Source organism: Leptidea sinapis, chromosome Z (genome assembly GCF_905404315.1).
Source record: "Leptidea sinapis chromosome Z, ilLepSina1.1, whole genome shotgun sequence".
NCBI lineage: Eukaryota > Metazoa > Arthropoda > Insecta > Lepidoptera > Pieridae > Leptidea > Leptidea sinapis.
The window spans coordinates 15,063,286-15,083,668 of record NC_066312.1 but is presented as its reverse complement, the minus strand read 5'-3'; the positions used below and the strand labels follow the sequence as shown (position 1 = coordinate 15,083,668).

The window sequence follows — 20,383 nt, the reverse complement described above, 5'->3', positions numbered from 1 at the left end:
AATAGATAGGTACAGTTTTAGGTAAAGAAGACAACCCTAATGTCGGCAGAAGAGCTAAGTGTCATGCTATGGAAAGAGAGGACACTTCTAGGTGAATGAAAATGCAGGTTAATAGCGTTGTGCGATCTGAATTACACCGTATTGTATGGGGGCAAGGGTCCCTATTTCTTTAATTGATTTTACGGAATGAGACTTCCGTACTTGTAATATTACATATTCTTAGCCATAAGTAAGCCCCTATAAAATATTTAAATAATAGAAATCTGTACTTGTACTATCAAATATTCTTTACTTTTACTTTAGTACAGGGTGTCCACTGGGAAAGTTCATTGTATCGCGCTCTTGTAATCGAAGTTTATTGGACGAGTGGAAAATAGTACGCTGAAGTCAGCCGCAAGTTCTGTTTTCACTACAATATCCGTCACGCAAGAGCTGCACCAAACATAAATTTGATTAAGAAACGGATAAAAAAGTTTCAGGAAACAGGATCTACCGTCAATATAAAAAAATGGAACCTTTTCCATCTGTTTCAACACAAGAAAACGTGCAACTAGTAAGTGATGCAGTAATCGCAAATCCACGGCGATCTTATCGAAAGCATGCATCAGCTCTTGAAATAAAAAATTTAACAGTGTGCTTTTACTATCAAAAAGAAAATGTGCTTACAAGATCCATGTGGTTCATGCTTGGAAGGAAAACGACTACGTTTTACGACAAACATGCGCTAAAAGAATGCTTACTCAATTCGGCTTAGCAACATTTTCTTGAGTGTTAAAGCCCATTTTTATTTGGAAGGTTGATGTTGACAAACAAAATGACAGATAATGAGATCAGACATCAAAGACAGTTGCACAGTCCAAAAGTGACTATACGGTGCGCAATTTAAAAGAATGGGGTCCAATGAGGCCCTATTTTTTTTGAGAACCAAAATGGTACCTCAATAACCGTAAATTCGGAACAGTATGTATACGTTATTAAATCTAATTTTCGTCTTATCGTTGAAAGATATTCACACTTTAACAGGAACACGTGGTTTCAGCAAGATGGCGCTACCGTGATAAGACATTTTTTCCCCAGAAACTGATATCCCGTTTTGGAGGCTTTTCCTGGCCACCCGGGTCCCCAGATAAAATTTTCGCAATCCAGCCGCGGACAATTAATGATCTTAAAATAAATATCAAAACAGAAATCGAACACTTTTCTCTGTAGGAAAGCTTTCATCAAGTAACAGACTCTCTTACAGAAGACTGTACGAATAGGTGGCATAATATAAGCATTTAGATGGCATCATCTTCAGAAAATGAAATCCAAAAAAACAATAAATGTATTAATTTAGCTTTCTATTCGTCCCAAATTTTTTGCTGTTGAAAATAACTATAGCAGTGGACACACTGTTTATTGAAGTGATACTCTGTAGTGATTGTTAATTAAAATCACTCCGTGGAGTGATGTATTCTTTGGAGAATGTTGAGTAAAATATACCTACCTATTCCATTTATTCTATGATTCTCTGCTAAGAGAATTTAAACACTACGTTCAATGTTGCGTATTGCCTACATTTTGTGACTACTGAGTTGATTTTCGATTTCAGGCTCACGGTTAGTTGAGTTTTTACAAGTTCCAGTCTTGATGCATTAGTATGTATTTTGTGAGTTGAGTTATCATCAAGTCCGTGTCTACTAATATTTTATATACAGTGCACTTTCTTATTTCTTATAATTTTTTTGATGAATGGTTTCGATAATATAAATGGTTTCAGTACAATAAACGTTCAATTGCAAGTATTTTTTACGCTAATATACGCATAAACAATCAATAAAAATTCAGAAGTCGGCAGAATGGAAGAACTACGCACCAAACATAAACAAGTTGCTGCACATCACAATATAGCTTTGGATTGCATTAATCCACAGGTAAAAAGCAAACATACTGAAATTAATTGAATAACTACAATTACATTGTAACTATTTTCAAATCATTTTGCATTTATATATTTTAATATGAGTAGTATTAGATACAATACATAAATATAAATTTAGTATGTAACATAAAATCATTAAAAAACCCAAGATCAATGCTGTGCATATGTGAGGATTTTAATCAATTATTATTTAGATTAATTCTTAAACTTAATATGTTTCTATAAAATCTTTTATTTTGTCTATCTTATATTTGTGTCTATTAAATATATCTGTTGTGCAATTTAATTAACCAACCTCATTTTTCTGATTTTGACAGTGCAAGGCTCCTAAGATGTTTATGACTAGAGTGGTAACCTAACTAACAACTAGTATTTGCTTTTTAATGATTGGAAACACCATATTCAAAATTATTTTATATTAACATGTTCGATGTGTTACAAGATATATATGACCTGTACACCACTTGTATATGGTGCGGAGATAGATTCATATGTTTTTCCCCCGTGCGAGACCTACTTCTATACAATATCCTGCTAATACAAAAAATACTAACTATACTTTTAGGATGCTAGATGAGGGTAGAAATAGAATATAGTGAAAAGAAGTACAGGATATATTTAGCTTGTACCGCACTAGAAAATAAATTTCGTTATTCAGTGCATTACAAGAAGCGGATCTCGTGTTAGATTATTGACGAATTAGGACGTTTATATTGATAAGGATAGTTTTCGCACCAAAATGAAAAGAGACAAATACATATGCTCAAAATCATATCAAAAACGCACATCTAAAGTCAAGGTCAAGAATTATAAGTTGGGTACCTACAAACCATGTGGAAATGTGCAAATTTATGGGTATTTCGACTACGATGGGCTTTACCAAAGTGCCTAGTTTGTGTTGTTATTGGTCAAGAAAGAAATTCTATCGAAATGAATTATATATTCATCATCATCATATAATTGTTAATAACAAGAGATTTTTTATGCTTAAATTTTGGCACTTTAGCCATACTGAAATTGATCGAAGTGACAAATTACATAAAGTTTGGGATGTTCTGGAGGTGATTTAAAAAAAAAATAAAGAGGTTTTGACACCTGGAAAATACCTTGTTATTGATGAAAGCATGGTAGCTTGGGGAGGAAGATTGCAATTCAGGCAATACATAAAAAATAAAGCTCATAAGTACGGAATTAAATTGTACAAAATGTGTACCGCAGAAGGGTATACTCATTAAGTTGTCATTTATACCAAGGATAAGTACCAGTTACAGTTACCTACAGTTAGTACCAGAAAACCGCGTGCTCATGAAATCGTAATGAAGTTAATTCAAGGATTAGAAAATAATGGCAGAATTGTAATTGCTGTTAATTTCTATACATCTGTCGGTCTGTCTGAAGAACTGATTGAAAAGAAAACAATGTATTGTGGTACAACACGGATGAATTGAAAAGGGCTGCCAAAAGTAATTACCAGTGCGAAAATTAAAAATGGAAACATCATGGAAGGAATGAATAGAAAAGGAGTCAAGATTATAAAGTGGGTAGATAAAGACCAGTGATGATGTTAACAACATACACAAAACATGATGCTCAAATAATAGATACAGGTAAAAAGAGAAGAGGTACAGGAGAAGCTATAATGAAACCAGACTGTGTTTCTATGTACAATCTAAACAAAAAAGGTGTTGATTACAATGACCAAATGACGTCTTATTATTCTTCACTGCGAAGAGGCTCGAAATGGTTCAGGAAGCTGACGATGAGCTTATTATTTGCCACTTTTATATTCATTGCATGGATAGTTTATAACGCTGTAAACAATTCCAAAAAACCATGTTAGATTTAACAGAATCTATTATCAAGTCACTGACCAAAATGAATTTCAAAGATGAGGCATAGGAACCTGCCCAGAAATACCACACTCTCATTAAAATACCAAATCAGAAAGTCGTGTTCTGGCTGCTACAAGAAGCTTCGAGAAGAAATGGCCAGTCGTGAAGCAGACAAAACAGTGAAAAAAGTAAATACCAGCTGTGCTGAATGTTCTAAAGCACCGTGTCTTGAATGTTTTAACAAAAACCATTCCTAATTTTTATATTACTTTCGGACTAGATGGGTACCTACTTACCTAATAATTATGTTTAGCATATAAGTTATTTTACTACACTTCCAAAATATATAACCGTTGGCTATTGATATTGATTGTTTTATTTATTATGTCTTGAACTTCACTAATTCCTGTATACAGGACAAAAGTTTTAGCCATTTTTTCAGTGTGGTACAGGATAATTTTAGTATGTGTTTGATATAGGCTATAAATCTTATAATATTTTTTATTACAATTACTTATATAAATGAATAAAAAAACATTTATATTTGATTTTCATGAATTTAGAGACTTAACGAAAACACTCTTACAAGAAAATAGTGTCTTGTATCGCACTATATGTAGATCGCTTACCAACTACATAGTTCTTGTAACACACTAGCTGCTAGTTCATCAATATGACTCTCGCACTGAATGTGTTAAACTCCGCTAGTAACATTAACACTGCCCGCATTGCTGAAGCTTTCATGTAAGCACACAATTACTGTTGTTGTCTGCATTGTCTCAGTGTTTAATAGGTAGGTATTGATGGGAAATTTTCTGTAAACTACTGTTTCTTTCACATTTTTGCTTGTGTAAACACATTGACTCTAAAGGTCTTCTTTGATTCCAGTGTAATTTGGTTAGTTTCATACACAGCCTTTATATTTCTTCACAGGTGATATTGTACTTTACGAAGCATTCAAGTTGAAAAGATATTATATGGAGTGATCAAACCCGTAAGAGATCCAACCCACAGAGCCATTGCGCCACCAACACTCAATACCTCAGTATTTTAGATATATATAGTATAAAATCATCATTGCTAATACAGCATGATGTTGGTTTTTAATTCAACACTTGTTTACAGTCTACTTTGTCCATACATGTCTGTACATTTGGATCTAATAGACTTCACATGGCTCTCCGTATCATGTACATCCATTTCCTTCTCCAGTTCGTCTACAACATGCTTTTCAAGCACAGCCCAGCCCTAAGATGTTTCACCCAAAAGGACTTAAACCACATCTTGTAAGTAAAAAACAAATAGATGATATAAAACTACATAATGCAAATCATTATATAAGTTTAATTTATTGCAGGATTCAAGAGCATACTGCACACCTAATGACAGTCCAGTGTTGGGTCGGGCACTATGCTTTACGCCAAGAGGGAGTCCCCTACCTAATCGTGTTTCTCACTTAAATGACAAATTTCAAGACTCCCTCACACTCAACTCAGACACGGATGCTTTGGTAGCCAAAATAAGTGCTATGTTCCCTACTGTCAGTGAAACACATATTCGTATATTGCTCAAAAAGTATGTATTGATGAATATATGGCAACTTGAACATTTTATTTTGGCAGCAAACAGTCATGTACAAAATATATTCTTATTCTAATACTTAAGGATCTTGAGTGCCCACAAATTATAATGTAGTTAACAATTATTATTATATTTCTTATATATGCTGTTATGATAACGCTTTTGTATAGTATAACATTGTTTATTTGTGTATAGTAGTACATTCATGATATTTCTTTTCCTTAAGATACTACAACCGTGAGGCTGTTGTAATAAGTGCTTTGCAAGTTGAGAAGCATCCAATCACAACGCCAGGGCCACTCTCCATGTCTCCATCAGCCGCTCGTCTACACAAAGGTGCACTAGGAGTATATTCTGCTTTGCAGCTTGCAAAAGGTGTTTCAGGTTCTTTACATGGATCAACTCACACCACATTAACTTTAACTCCTCAAGGTAAACATATAAATACATGTATTGGATTTTGTACAGTCGTTTATTTAAATAAAGACTTACATAGACTCAATTTTATACCTCATTTAAGTAGGATCAATCTTCTTTCTCTTATGCACTATATAATATGGAAAGAACAATTTTTTTGAGTAGTTTCATGAAAATCCCAAAACATAAAAAGAAAATTATGATTAAAAAAACGGACTTCAAAAATTGAAACATATCAAATAACTAAAAAACTTATTAAATACACCTTTACCTTTAATATTAATAAAATGCTATTATTTATGTGCTACCTATTGATAGGTTTTGAGACGGTGCCAGGCCCTAAACTTAATACTATAAACAGCTTACTTATTGTAATTATTAAGGTTGTCTGGCCACGCGTGTCTGTCCGCTTGGGTTGTTTTGTTCATTCTGTAACGAAGCTATCACTCTCAAAGTCACGCATGGCGAGTGTCGGTTCTTACTATTTTATTAATATTAAAGGTAAAGGTATATTAAATTAAATTTTTAGTTATTTGATACTTTTCAGTTTTTGAAGTCGATTTTTTTAAACATAGTTTTTTTTTTACTTTTTAGTGTCAGTTAGTAATTATAATATATAAACAACCTGAATGTTAACTTTATAGCCGTACACAAAAATCATTTATATCATTGAGATAAATTAATATTTTCATAAAAAATATTCATAAAATAAAAACTAAAATAAAAATTACGTACGTCGGATCATAAATAATCAGAGTAATCGGTGTACATACATAAAAAAAATACCGATTGAATTGATAACCTCCTCATTTTTGGAGTCGGTTAAAAATATGATACTTTTATTTTAAAACAAATTAAGTAAATTAAAAGAAACATTTAATCCACAATTTTGAAGAACAAAGCACTTTTCACTAAAGAGACATTTAAGTATATAAGCAATTAACATCATACATCAAGTAATTAAACTTGAAAAATACAAAAATACAATACAAATAAAAACAAGACCCATGTAAGTAAGCAACAATTAAAAAAAAAGGTTAGTTTGCCATCTCAAGTCAAAAATGAAATAGAATATGTCCAGTTTTATGGACATCTATTTAAAGTAATTACTATTTATTATTACTAAAATATTTTGAGCATGTTTCACCGAAGAATTTTATGTAAACAATTTTAAAAATTGAATCTTTGTTAATCAAACTATCTGATGGTTCAACTTATATAGACAGTCTCTCAAAGAAAAATTAAAAAAAAAAAATATTATGACTGTTCATTCGCAGTACATTTATGAAAATTTAATATACGTTCACGAAAATCATCACCTTTTTGCTCTTAATAGTGATTTTCATTATTATAACACTAGAAATAAGGAATTGCTTGTAACTAATACTAGTAGGCTTCATAAGATACATAATAGCTTTAAGGGTAAATGTATACACTTCTATAATAAAGTCCCAGCCACTGTTCAGGCATTATCTAAAAATAAATTTAAATGTTTTATAAAAAAATGGCTCTGTCGTAACTCCTATTACTAAACTGCTGAATATCTAAATGATCGGACAGCCTGGGACTAGATTGTGATTATTTTATAGCGATAGAAATGATTGTACAATATTGTATAATTTTATTGAAAAGAGCGCAAAAAAAGAACGCTGGGAGAGTTTCTTGCGCCGTTTCTTCTCTCTCAGAGCGCCATTTGTTTCCAAAGCGGTAGTAGTATCTAGTAGTTATTAGAAATTACATCAAAAATAATTCTAAAGGAATCAATTTTGAGAAAATAAATGGGTTTTATCCCTTTTTATAAATTATTTAGAGACACTGTAATAAGCAATCACAAGGGGACATACACATGCCTTTTTAATATGAAAGATTATTTATTAGTGTCTGTTAATATTATATTTGTAGATGCAGACCTATTACATACACAATTACTTTGTTAATGTTACTTATATTTCATATGTAATATTAATAACCATATATGTATCTCTATGATGCTGCAGTATAGAAACAATAACATGAATTGATATATGTATATATTTATTTTAGGTTCACCTCTTTTACTTCGTCCATCATCTGGCGCTTCAAGTTATTTTGGTACCAATAAATCAGTTGAATTCCACCCTGTAAAACAACAATCACCAAAAATGAAATTGAAGTAAGTTATTACATACTCTTTGCTATAAACTGTTTTTTAAAATAAGATTCACACTAAATTTTATAATATGTCATTAAATAAGTATTCTTAGAGCTGCACTCATAGTCATTTAAACAATACTTAAATAGTTAATACTTACTACAGCATTAATTTCATAGCAATAGCATTTTTATAATAAAAAATTAGTGTTTATGAATAAATTTATGTGCTAAGAAATTAATCTGTCTTATTCCTATTTATTATACTGGTAACACAAATGATAATTGATATCCTGTCGATAATGAAAGTTCAGCTATATGCTTAGCCAAGGAAACCACAGGTGATATCTCTGGCATAAAACTCTCCTTACTAGATTAATGTATACTTAGCTAAGTATTCCTTAGCACTAAGAGAAGGAATGACTATCCCCCTTATTCATAATAGTCTGTCAAAGCATTGCTAATTCTCGCTCTGTCTTCTTCTATTGACCTAAGTCAGAATGAGAAAAAACACTCCTAAGCGGCTGTTTAAAGTTAGCCATTGACCATTATAAATAAGGGGGTTAAAGTGTAGGGGCTAGTATAATAATGTATTATTATAATAAGTATGTATTTTAAACCAGATATCTCAAGAGTGTTTTCCAAAAAGCTGAAGAGACTCTTATATTGGATGTGTTGGCAAATAAAGATAATAATGTTCAAAAAGCAAGTGAGGAGCTAATGTCGATGGGTTTTATTAAAAAAGAAACAATAATAAACTTAAATAAGAAGGAAAAAGAAACATCAATCAAGTCAGCAGAGGAAACCAAAACGAATTTAAAAACACCTGAAGAAAAGCAAAATTGTAAGTGTTATTGCTATTTATTTAAAAATATTTTTTTAATCATGATCAAGTTTATTAGCACTGCCTGTATGTTAAACATATAAAAGAGTCATTTATATTTTTAGTGAAATCAAAGCTAATAAAGAAATTTGATATGATTGCCGAAAAAGTAATTATCATGGCGTTGGATAGTGTCGACTACAATGACGAGAGAGCTGAGCAAATTTTAAAAGCTGTTGTGCAAGAAAATAACTTACCAAAAAATACTATAACTTTTGATCACAAGGATTCAAGACGCCCAGACAGTAATGAAAAATTTGGGTAAGTTGGTTGAGAAGCTCTCATGAGAATTTATCTATATTAAGTAGCAGAATTATATTTATTCGAATTAGTAGCGGATTACTATATTATTTTTAACTAAGTCCACTCTATATTATAACAAAATAATCCCATTAACATAACCTTTAGCTTTTTTAGCTTCTCATATGCACTTTTGTACATTTTTCGCAATAATAAAACAGTAATATAAGTAGCGCAGACGATAAAAATGTAACTGGATGATATATACATTTATTATGATTCGGTAACAATGAATTTTGCGCGTGGATAGTATTTTTTGTACTAGATACGCTTTTAATTTGCGCAAAATGTACAATAAAATCATTTTAATACTTGACTTTTACTAACCATTAAAACCCTTATGTCTGGAAGCCTTTGCAGACAGCAATTGACTTCTGGCCGACACGAAATAGTAGTTTGGTTCCATAATTGGTACGAAATCGAAACGATCCATAGTTTAATTCGTACGAAAATTAATATGCCCGAGAGTGCTTGCCCGATGCAAGCTTGATGATAAACATTGGAATCTAAAATTTAGTATTTTCTGGAACTACAGCTTCTAGATCGTGTTGAAAGGCCAGGAATAAGGGCATGAGGACATAATAATGACATCATGTTTATGATAAAAAACATTGGATATTTGTATTTTATTTTTATAATATAACAGTGAAAAAAAAGTTTAAAAATCATAAACATATGTTTGAATCATCTACACTCATACATTCCGTACGGTCAGTTTGTGCGTGAGTTCTACGGAGTTGGAGACGAAAGCTGTGCCTCCTGAGATTGTCACTCGCCGTATCAAGACTTGGACTCAGCACTTAAAGTATGTTCACAATTCACTTGCATGCTGACTTGTTCACGTAATACAATTAACTAAGTATATATAATTATGTAAAACCCAACTCAAATGTTGTTTTAGTTTATAATTGTTTACTTACAGCATTAGTTGTCCAGTAACGTATGTAAAATTCGATATTTTCATTCAGATTGTATAAAAGATTTTTTGTCATGATATACACATTCCTTGTTTTAAACATTAATGTATATTTTTAAAATACATATAATGTCTTGTCGAACGATAGAATTAATAAAAAAATCCTCTTCTTGTATTTTTGAAGAGGAAAATACTGCTAAACCTTTAAGGATTTCCTTTGATATCATTATAATTAGCTTCTTGTCGTCTATTACAATATATATTCTTAATTTTGACTACAAAAATATTGTTACTAGGAATATTCTGTAGATGTCCAGTGATTGTAAATGTGGTTGTATTGATTTTGTATGTGTGTTTTGCTCGAAAAGTCAAAGAGTGAGTAGTAATTGCAAGACACACCGATAACTTTAGTTTATTTGCCCACACAAATTTTAAGTTTTCATAATTCGCTTTAAATAGAATGACTAATTGCGCTCATATTATTCACTCAGTTTTAATGATATACTAGGTACAACATTGTCAGTGTGTTTTGTTATTACTTGCTATATATAAAATGCTTTAGTCACAAATGTGTAACTATGTAATGTATAATATTATATTACGCACCTTGGGAGAAAAAGAGGTCATTCTCAAGCGGAATATTGACAATTGCGGGTGGCAATGTACTACTTATCTCACGTGGTGCGTATACGATTTTTTTCCCACCTGGATAAAAAGGTCGCTTCTAGTCCCTGGTACGAGATACAAAAGTCGTCTTGCCGGGAGAGAATCGGCCACTCTTTACCCTCGTACCAGGGACTAAAAGCGAGCTTTTCATCAAGGTGAAAAAAAAAATTTTTTTTTGATATTTTATATTTATTGTAAACAGTTTAATAGTTTATCGATGTACGCGTGTAATACATGTCATTGCATCTGTTTTTTCTATTGGGAAAGTCCTTTGGTATAAGAATAGTCCTCAATACTAGATATCAGCTATTGCCTTTCGTAATTAACAAAATATATTTCATCATATTATTATATCATATTATATTAACCTTTGTATAAAATTCACAAATAATAATCATTTCCATTTTTTGAGTTTTAGTTGATTTGGCTCTAATATTAGATGGCTCCAATACGATTAGTGCACAAGTAGTTGTTTTTGTATATCAAGGATGTAGGTAAATGTCAATATACATTGAAAAAGCCTGAGCAACACGAGTAAATATTGTAATTGTTTTTTAAATGGTTTATTTCAATTTTGTTTTTAATTTACTATATAATGTAAAATAATATAAATATAAAGCAGTAATGTTTAAACATTATTGTGTTTCGGTCAGAAGGGCGCCGTAGCTAGTGAAATTACTGGGTAAATGAGACTTAACATCTTATGTCTCAAGGTGACGAGCGCAATTGTGGTGCCGTTCAGAATTTTTGGGTTTTTCAAGAATCCTGAGCGGTACTGCTTTGTTATGGGCAGCGCGTTTCAATTACCATCAGCTGAACGTCCTGCTCGTCTCGTCCCTTATTAAAAAAGAATGTAGAATATCGGCCTATGTGTACGACAGCCGAAAAGTTCAACACACATAATGTGCTGCAAGAGCGATGGAATATAAGTGTGGTGCACTTTCTGCAACCCCATGTTTTTCTGTTTTAGATCATAAGCTCAGATTCTACTCTTATGAGATGACATGCTCATGACATGTTCAGGACAATCCAAGAATGGTTTTTGCAGGAGAACATTCACATTATATCCGTGGGCTTTCACACTTAAACCCGGATGAGCACGGCCGTGTTCTCAGTAAATGTAGTGAGGGTATAAATAACCGTGGTGTCAACACTACCTATTAAAAAATTGGTTGTCGTCAACGGATCAATTTGCTTCAAATTTTTACCAGAATGACACCTCGTTTTTTGTTCCATCCGTAATGCAATTTTAATGCTTTTTTTTATTAAATTAGTCCCAAAAGAATTGTTGTTTTTAATTATATTAAACAATATGTTTTAACATAAGTAGGTGTTGCATAGGCTGTTTTGATATTATGTGTATTTATTAGTATTTGTGCATGTAGTGATGAAGAACAGAGTATAATATATTTATTTAAATATATATGTATATATATATATATATATATATATATATATTATATTGTTTTTTTTTCAAATTAATGATTTTTGAGCATCAAAGTGTGTTGCAGACCGATTCTTAAATCTAGCAAAAATGTGGAGACAAAGTACAAGTCACAGTATTCAATAACCAACAGTGGCCCAAACCAATTGTTAAGACAAGGACCTAAGGACAGCATCCTTTTGTAAGTTTTAATATCACAAGAGCATATCTCATCGCGCACCGTCGAATTATATCTGTTTTCAACGTCACAAGTTATTCTTATATGTAATTCGAAACGCTAAATAATTACTAATTACCCATGTTTTTGAAATTTAAATAATTAATAACATTTACATTAAATACAATTGCTATTAAAATGATTATATTTTATTACCTTAAACTTTTAAAAGATTAAAGTATGTCTTGAAAATCAAATGCCCAAACTTAAAAACATTTATTTATTTCTGCGTGGTTTTTGTATTCGTTCCGATGTCTGTTTAATATAAGATTAAATATTTGCAGAGAAGAATACATGACGTGGAATGGGCCAAATCCGAAACTACGTAACGGTCAAAGTGTGAAACCCGAGGGGCCCGAATTGCGGACGAATTCTGCGGTATCATTGGCTAGAGGCCCGTCAAGCCTCGCAAAAGGGCCTGCTGGATTAGCAAAAGGTTCTATATACCAAAAATTAAATAAGAAATCAACTAAAATGTAAGTAACGTAGTGTCTAAAGTAGCTTCTTATGTAAAACATGTTTGAATCACAATATTAGTATCAAAGATGTTAAAAAGTCATATATGTTCATACTTCATTATTCACGAAATCACTTTATATGAAATGATATGAAAATGCTGTAAAATTTAGATTGATAATTTTGACAGTCGATAATGTACACTACTCCGAGAATAATAAGTCGCTAAAATGGGGGAAATTTTTTGGAGTTTTGGTGTGTTATATTATCTACATATTATAATACCTTAGAACAAAACTATATGTATTCAATACATTAGGAGAAATTCGCTTGAATCTTAGTTGTGTTTAAATATGCTGATACAGTTAATTATGATTTTAATAATTATTTTCTTCGGTTTTTACCACATGACAATTTATAATTGACAGGCTGTAATACCTACTAAAATACCTTCATACATTTACTAAAGTTATTTCATTCAGTCTCAATCTAACAAAACGAGTAAGGGTTCCACCCATTGACTCCTGAGATGATGTAAAAAGTATGTGCAATGAAAACTATAACAAGAAATAAAACTAGTAGTGTGTTGACAAAATTTGTTTAATCAACCGCCACTAACCATCAAAAAGAGCCATAAATACAGCTCTTGAGTCAAGCTTTGTGCAATAACATATTATGTACCTTTTTTAATACAAAAAAGTCATTTGTAACAAGTATAATATTATATTCCTTTGATTTCAGTGTGGTGTAAATGAATACTGCGCTTCGTTCACTAGATCTTCATGTATTGTATGTATCTGTCTTGCCATAAATGCTGTTGCAATTTTCTCTCTATTCCGTAAAACATTTATAGCGTAGGGTCTATTAGTTCTCACATTAAATATCATTAAATTAGGAGTGATAGTGCTATCTGAGTCCTAAGGGACACAACCGAATTGGGCACGGAGAAATACCAGTCTCCCACTTAAAATTGACGTGAAATAGCAGCTTTACCGCTGTTTTGTTCGGGTCTGTGAGATACAACCAGAGATAAATGACAGCATGGATTACAAAAAGACAACTCGAGAACGGCACCAGACTATTCTGTTCAGTATCTCTGAATGTGGGTCTACCTTAACGGGACATTGGCACTTTTGTGGAATAACTTCCACAGAAGCCACAGTAGGAAGAAGAGAGAGAATCTCTGAATGTGGCCGGCAAAATTTAGTACACTTTAATCCTAAGAAGAAATAACTTTGAGCGTTCACCAACTAAAAATCTCTCTTATTCATTTCCATTCGATTCGAGATCATTCCTTCAACAGCTTACTCGGCCCGACCTTCGAAAAGAGTTCAGTTCCGTGGTCACTTGGAAGGGAAGGCAAAATGGGCATCTAAAAAGCTTTTTGTACTCAGTAAGAACAGACAGTACTTCACTTTGTGGGAAAATTCTTCTCTGCCATTCTTATGGATTGTTTTAGGTACTCCAAATTTTAATGATATTTCATTTGGCCCCATAACTACTTTGTATAACGCTATCACACCAATTCGTTTCCATTTATCATTCCACTTTACTTTGATATCATAAGAATATTGTATTTGTTTTTATTAACGCGAGTATTACACATTTAAATAAAATAGTTTTAAGAGGATAACAACGCGTGTACGAATGATTACAGCTCGTGTAAAAAGGACTTTGTCGGTAAACTTTGCCAAGAACTATATTATGTCTACAGCATTTACCACCACTGAAGCAAAAAATTGCGCTAAACTACATAATGATATATTGTCCCCCTGAAGACGTGCTCTGCCAAGGTCACGATACGTCAGGATAAATAAAATAAAAATAAAAATGTAGTTTTTACGCAAAAACCCAATGTAAAATACAGTTACAATGGACACGCGTTTTAATTATTCTAAAAGTATTTATTTAAATCATAAGATTATATAACAAAATTGTAAATGTAAGCATAATAATTGTAACAGTATATTTATGGCCAGACTAATTTTTTTTGTATTTACTCTCTGAATTGTTAGTTTACATAATTCCTAGTTTTATTTAACGGTAACTAATTATAATTGTAGTATTAGTAGACTGTTTCACAATGTACAAGTAAAGTTACGAATAGGCTACTGGCTACTTATCTATCGAATAAAGACATCATTTGCGTTTCACAATGTATAGTGTTATTTAGCAGACAAGCGCCATTTAAATTACGGATGGATCTAGTAGCAAATATCATAGTTCTCTGCCGGGTACTGGATAGCCTGACAGTGTCAAGCATTTCACAAAATAATGTCAATTTATATAATGGCTCCTATTGGATTGTGAAGGTTAGATGCTAAAAGGAAAAAAAGTTTACATATGTGATCCCAGTCACTAGTAGACACTCCCTGTGTGACACAACAATATGAAAAACAGTCCCAAAGAAATACGCAAGCGCTTCAGTTAATACTAGTGTTTGCGCCCCACGTGTTTCTGATAACGGTAAAATATTAATCTGCCGGTTTACATGGTGGTGGATTTTATTGTGAAAATAGTGGTAGAAGTGCTATTTAGAGATAAAATTGTGCCACTAGCTGTGATACGTTATTTCCTAATATCCGGACGACCGAGCCTTGCTCGGATTTTTAAGAATGTACAAAACTTGAACAAAAAAAAAACTAATAGGACATCTGGATTCGAACCGGGGTCTTCTGCTTTCCGGATCACCCAATGTCCCATCTGAGCTATAATAGTCTTGTATATAGTGGCGAAATTTACCTTTGTATTCTAATGTTATTGTAGCTGTTTCTCATTCAAACATGGATAAAACAATTTTTTTTAAATTGAAACCTAGCTAGATCGATTTATCACCCCCGAAATCCCCTGCATACTTAATTTTATGAAAATCGTTGGAGCCGTTTCCGAGATTCAGATTATATATATATATATATACAAGAATTGCTCGTTTAAAGATATAAGATAAGAAATAGTTTTTTTTTTTAATTTTCATTTCGTAAAACTGAACTAATGAGTGCGAGGTTGACAGACTGACCTGCCAGATAAGTTATCTAGTACATAAGCATAGCAGTGAAGTGATTGTGAAACGCAATCTTTTTTATTCGGAATTTTTATGTAGCCATTATCTAGCCTATGACAATTTGATTCTTTACTTGTACATTGTGAATCATCCTTGAATGAGATTACCCTGCTAGCGTAAAATGTGCCAATTAATAAAATATAAGTGAATAGCAATATTTGACGTTGTGTATAATTTAAGGTAAGTTTAAAGAAATGCTCTATTTTTTTTATTAGGTAATTTATTGCGTGACCATTGATGACAGTCCATCAGTCATAATCTCTCTATGGTATGGTTCATCGCCAGAGAAATTTGATTAACCTAATAATATTGATACATAATAATATTATTGAATTTATTTTTATCCATCTTTTAGAATTAGTATTAATTATAATAATTACTCTAATATAGCTATTCTCTAAGACTACAATCTTTAAAGATAACAATGATCTCATAAAATATATAGTTGTATAATTTAAAATATTATATTATGGATTTTATCCAGCTTCATATCATAAAGTGAATCGATAAATATTGTAAGATGAAAGCATCTTATTTTTTAATTATAATGGTATAAATTAACATTGCTCTAATAACTTCTTAAAGTCTTTGATAAACATATATTTTGTAAATAGAAACGATTAAACATTCTTAAGCTATTAATAACTAGATAAGATTCATGTACAGTATGACTGGTGAGACACCAACGATATTAATAGAGAGTACTCGGTCCTCGATTCTCGTTCTCAATATTGTATGTAATAAAATAAGGTTCTTAATTTTTTAACAATTTTCCCTAAAATAAATGAAATTTGAATACATTTGAAGAAACCCGCACCTTTTCGTTAGTTAAGCGCAAGCGCCGACAAGTCCGTGCGCCCAGCTCCCCGCTCCCTACATCCGCGCCCGTGATTGGCGTGTAATGCGTGCGTCCGGTCGGGGAGTAATGCGTCGTGTGATTAATTTCTTAGCTTTCGGTTAAGTTTACTAGTAGTCAATTAATAATTATTTTTAATGTGATTTTTTTCTTCATATAGGATCGTCAAATACCACGTCCTCGAATAGCGTTAGTATCTCACTTCTCATGCTGTATTGTATACGTCTACCGGTATCATATGCATTATAAATATCTATTACAAAACTTGGCCAACTAATCTGATAGACTAAGTTCTATAACCTGCCTATTTCCATAATTAATGAAGGCAATATTATATTTGTAGTTGTAGATGTCGATTAGAATAGGAATACGTGTTTCTTTTGTCCGTAGTATTTAAAGTAATGTAAGCAATATATTGAGTAGCGTAACCCTCTTGTATGCGAAAGGAGGATAGCGAGAAAAATACACAATAACGCCACTTCTTTCAGTGGGTCCCAAAATACGTGCGTATTTTGGGAACATCATGGAAACTTATAAAAAATTGTAGAACTTAACAAAACTAATAAAAAAGCAAATCGTAGTAAGTCAAAAAAAGTGGGAGAAAAAAGATATAGCTAAAAATAAATTATAACCTAAAATTATTAATCAATATCTATTGTTCAATGAATAATTTGTATCTTATGTCTATTCATAATTACTGTCTGCTAAAAGATAATATATTATATGTGGAAGGTTGGCCAGCATCTAATAATTGAAGATTCACAATTCATTCATTTTTCAAGCAGGTATCGAATCTTTTAAAGATAACCTACTTATTTTAGTATCAAAAAACGATAATAATCTTATTGAATCTTATTTTGAATTACTGATTTCAGTAGGTGTAAATAGTTTGATGGTGTCGGACTGTCATGTCAAAAAACTGTAGATGTCAATTGCGCAAAACGGTCCGTTAGTGCAAGATGATTTATATTTTAATAAATTATAATAACTTATTTCTTTTGACTCCCATATCTTAGCGCCTCAATAATTTTTGTATAAACATCGTATAAACTTAAGTTTATAATTAATTTAAACTTGTACTTGTACGATGCTTCCTTAATTTTTTAATTATGTGGGTCCATTCTCGACATCCTTCTTTTGTAAGTCGGTAAATTAAAAAATGGTCTCTAGCAATAAAGAGTAATGGCGTGCTTAGATTCATCCATGCGTCGTCAGCTCATGAAACCCCTACCCATTCTAAATTCATGCCAAAATTACTCTCCAAATATTTAGGTAGAAAGTGAACATAGAAGATGTCACGATGGTCAACTTCTGATGGTGACTGTAGGTACTAGTCCACGCACTTCAGTCAGAGCGAAATACTTTACTATTTCGCTTTAGGGCTTGGATATTATTTATACCAATATCTATTGAATGCAGATAGCAGAGCCTATAATACAGGCAATTTCTATTAGTAAAACTGTAAGAAATATCAACATGAATTTTAGCTTTAGGCTACGGACAATTGCTATTTACCCACGCGATTTACTCGTTCATGAGAGTCCTGCCTAAGGATACCAATCCTTTGGATTTTGGAATAAAATCCTTAAAACAAGGTTATATATAATATAAATTTTCCATTTTTTTTTATAAGTATGATTGCGGTTGAATACGACGAAGAGACGCTTTCTTTATCTAGCTTATCAGCCAATTCGTATGCTTCTATGGGTTTCTTCCCCGGTGCCCATAAAAGAGTATCATTTCTTTCTCTAAGTCAAATTACCTCATTTTCTCCAGTACTATCTCCGATACTGGTCGGGAGGTTATTCTACAGGATTTTAATTGCGTGTGCCATGCAGTGAGCATGGTTGTCCCACATTATTGCAGTATCCGTCAATGGTCATTTGTATGCTTGTAAAGTGCGTACAACTGAATCTGGAATATGATGACCTCTTTAGCTAGGGCTTCTTGATTTTCACGCTTTACATTCCTACGCCGACACCGGTACCGACTTCAGCCCAGAAGCCGTCCCTATGCCAATTGCTGATATGCATATCATCCGATGAATAGTTAATAACGATAATAATTATCTGATATGCTTGTCTTCCGCAGTTTTATAACAAGTTGCTACAAGCAACTAAGTTGAATTTCCGGTGAAAACAATATTGCTAATACCCCATGTAGGAATAACTAGATCTTTACTAGACCGAACTAATTTAGTTTACTTTCAAACTTCTAAGATGTTTCAATAGGTATAGGATTAGTGATTATTTCTTGTAATGAATTATGTGTATGTCAGACATCTTCCACGAATACGTTATTCGGCATTCCATTTTCAATAAATGTTAACCTAGAGACATGTTTGTTTAATTTAAATAATACCTTTAAATATAGATTATTTACGAGCTTATACGCTATGGCTGCTGCTACGTTTTCATATAAAAATATCAAAATGTAAAATGTAGTAGTAGGTCTTACGTGTATAGGGCTCTTCCTCCACGGTGCGGTTTTCAAGGAACTTTCTTCCACGTACAACCAAGCTGTGAGCTTCCTTGTGAGGTGGTTCCTGGACGATACGACATGGGGATTTTCAAAAAAAAGTGCGCACACTTTCCATAAATGCCAGAAATGCTCCTGTGATTCCTCTGGTGTTGCAAGAGAAGGGGGGTGGTCTTAGAAAGATTTGTTGAGATATTTGCGTAGAGACATCTAGTGGTCCACAGATTAAGCATTTTGCAACCGATTGTGTCGGCGTATTAATGAATTCTAACGAATGCCATCTAGTGATAGGCAATATTACTAGCATGAAATGAACACGATGTATTTACATAGAGACATCTAGTGGTCCACAGATAAGCATTTTGAAACAAAGACTGTCGGCGTATTAATAAACGGTAAGGAATGTCATCTAGTGATAGGCAATATTACTAGCATGAAATGAACACGATGTATTTACATAGAGACATCTAGTGGTCCACAGATTTAGCATTTTGAAACAAAGAGTGTGTCGGCATATTAATGAACTCTGACAAATGCTATCTAGTGATAGACAAAATTACTAACATGAAACGAAGATAAGGTATTTACATAGACGCTTCTAGTGATCCATAAATTAAAATGTGTTACAAAAAAGATCTGCATATATTGAAACTGACAAATAGTACCTAGTGAATAGTGAATGACATCTAGTATCGTTACTTTACTTACTAATATCCGATTATATATACCGATACATTCGACTAACCTTCCTTCTAATGTTTAATATTATATACTAACCACTAGGTGGTTGTTACATGTGGTGGTCATACACCATAGTCATACTTTTGCTAGACAATAATTATTTGAATGTATTTAAGCTTCACGTGGATCTTGAAACTAGGCCCTGAGTAATATTAAGCTGAAAGATCTGGATTTTTCACCCAAAGGCAAGCAACGCATCTTTTGAATTATGTTATTGCAGATTTTCATGAGATGCCATTTTCACTCTCATCATTGGAACCACTCCGGTTGTGGTAAAAGGATATGGAATCACCTATTGAAAGTCAAAAACTACCTAGCATTTGATAAAGTATGATTAGGTACAGGTTTGGTTGTGTTAGATCAGTTTAAGAACTACGTGAGTACCAATTTTATCTAACACGATAACGCAAATAAAAATGACTTAATCTTACTGACTATAACAAAACAACATTATTTATGTTAGTTACTCACTTGAAAGGTATCA

General features: G+C 32.3%; 1 protein-coding gene across 3 annotated transcripts; it reads left to right on the top strand.

The window, feature by feature from the left end:
* Window positions 1-1,492: 1,492 nt before the first annotated feature.
* On the top strand, window positions 1,493-19,016 carry LOC126978994 (uncharacterized). 3 transcript variants are annotated; one of them, XM_050828133.1, is made up of 12 exons: window positions 1,493-1,648; window positions 1,760-1,913; window positions 4,920-5,039; window positions 5,111-5,328; window positions 5,561-5,766; window positions 7,795-7,903; window positions 8,505-8,725; window positions 8,830-9,025; window positions 9,780-9,869; window positions 12,158-12,271; window positions 12,592-12,783; window positions 13,505-19,016. In XM_050828133.1, exons 2-12 carry the CDS (start codon window positions 1,839-1,841, stop codon window positions 13,512-13,514), a joined length of 1,551 nt encoding a protein of 516 aa, XP_050684090.1. In that variant the 5' UTR covers window positions 1,493-1,648; window positions 1,760-1,838; the 3' UTR covers window positions 13,515-19,016. The 3 variants fall into 3 exon arrangements, with proteins under 3 accessions (XP_050684090.1, XP_050684092.1, XP_050684091.1); XM_050828135.1 differs by having other exon boundaries at window positions 1,494-1,913; window positions 4,879-5,039; XM_050828134.1 differs by lacking the exon at window positions 9,780-9,869 and having other exon boundaries at window positions 1,494-1,913.
* Window positions 19,017-20,383: the final 1,367 nt, after the last annotated feature.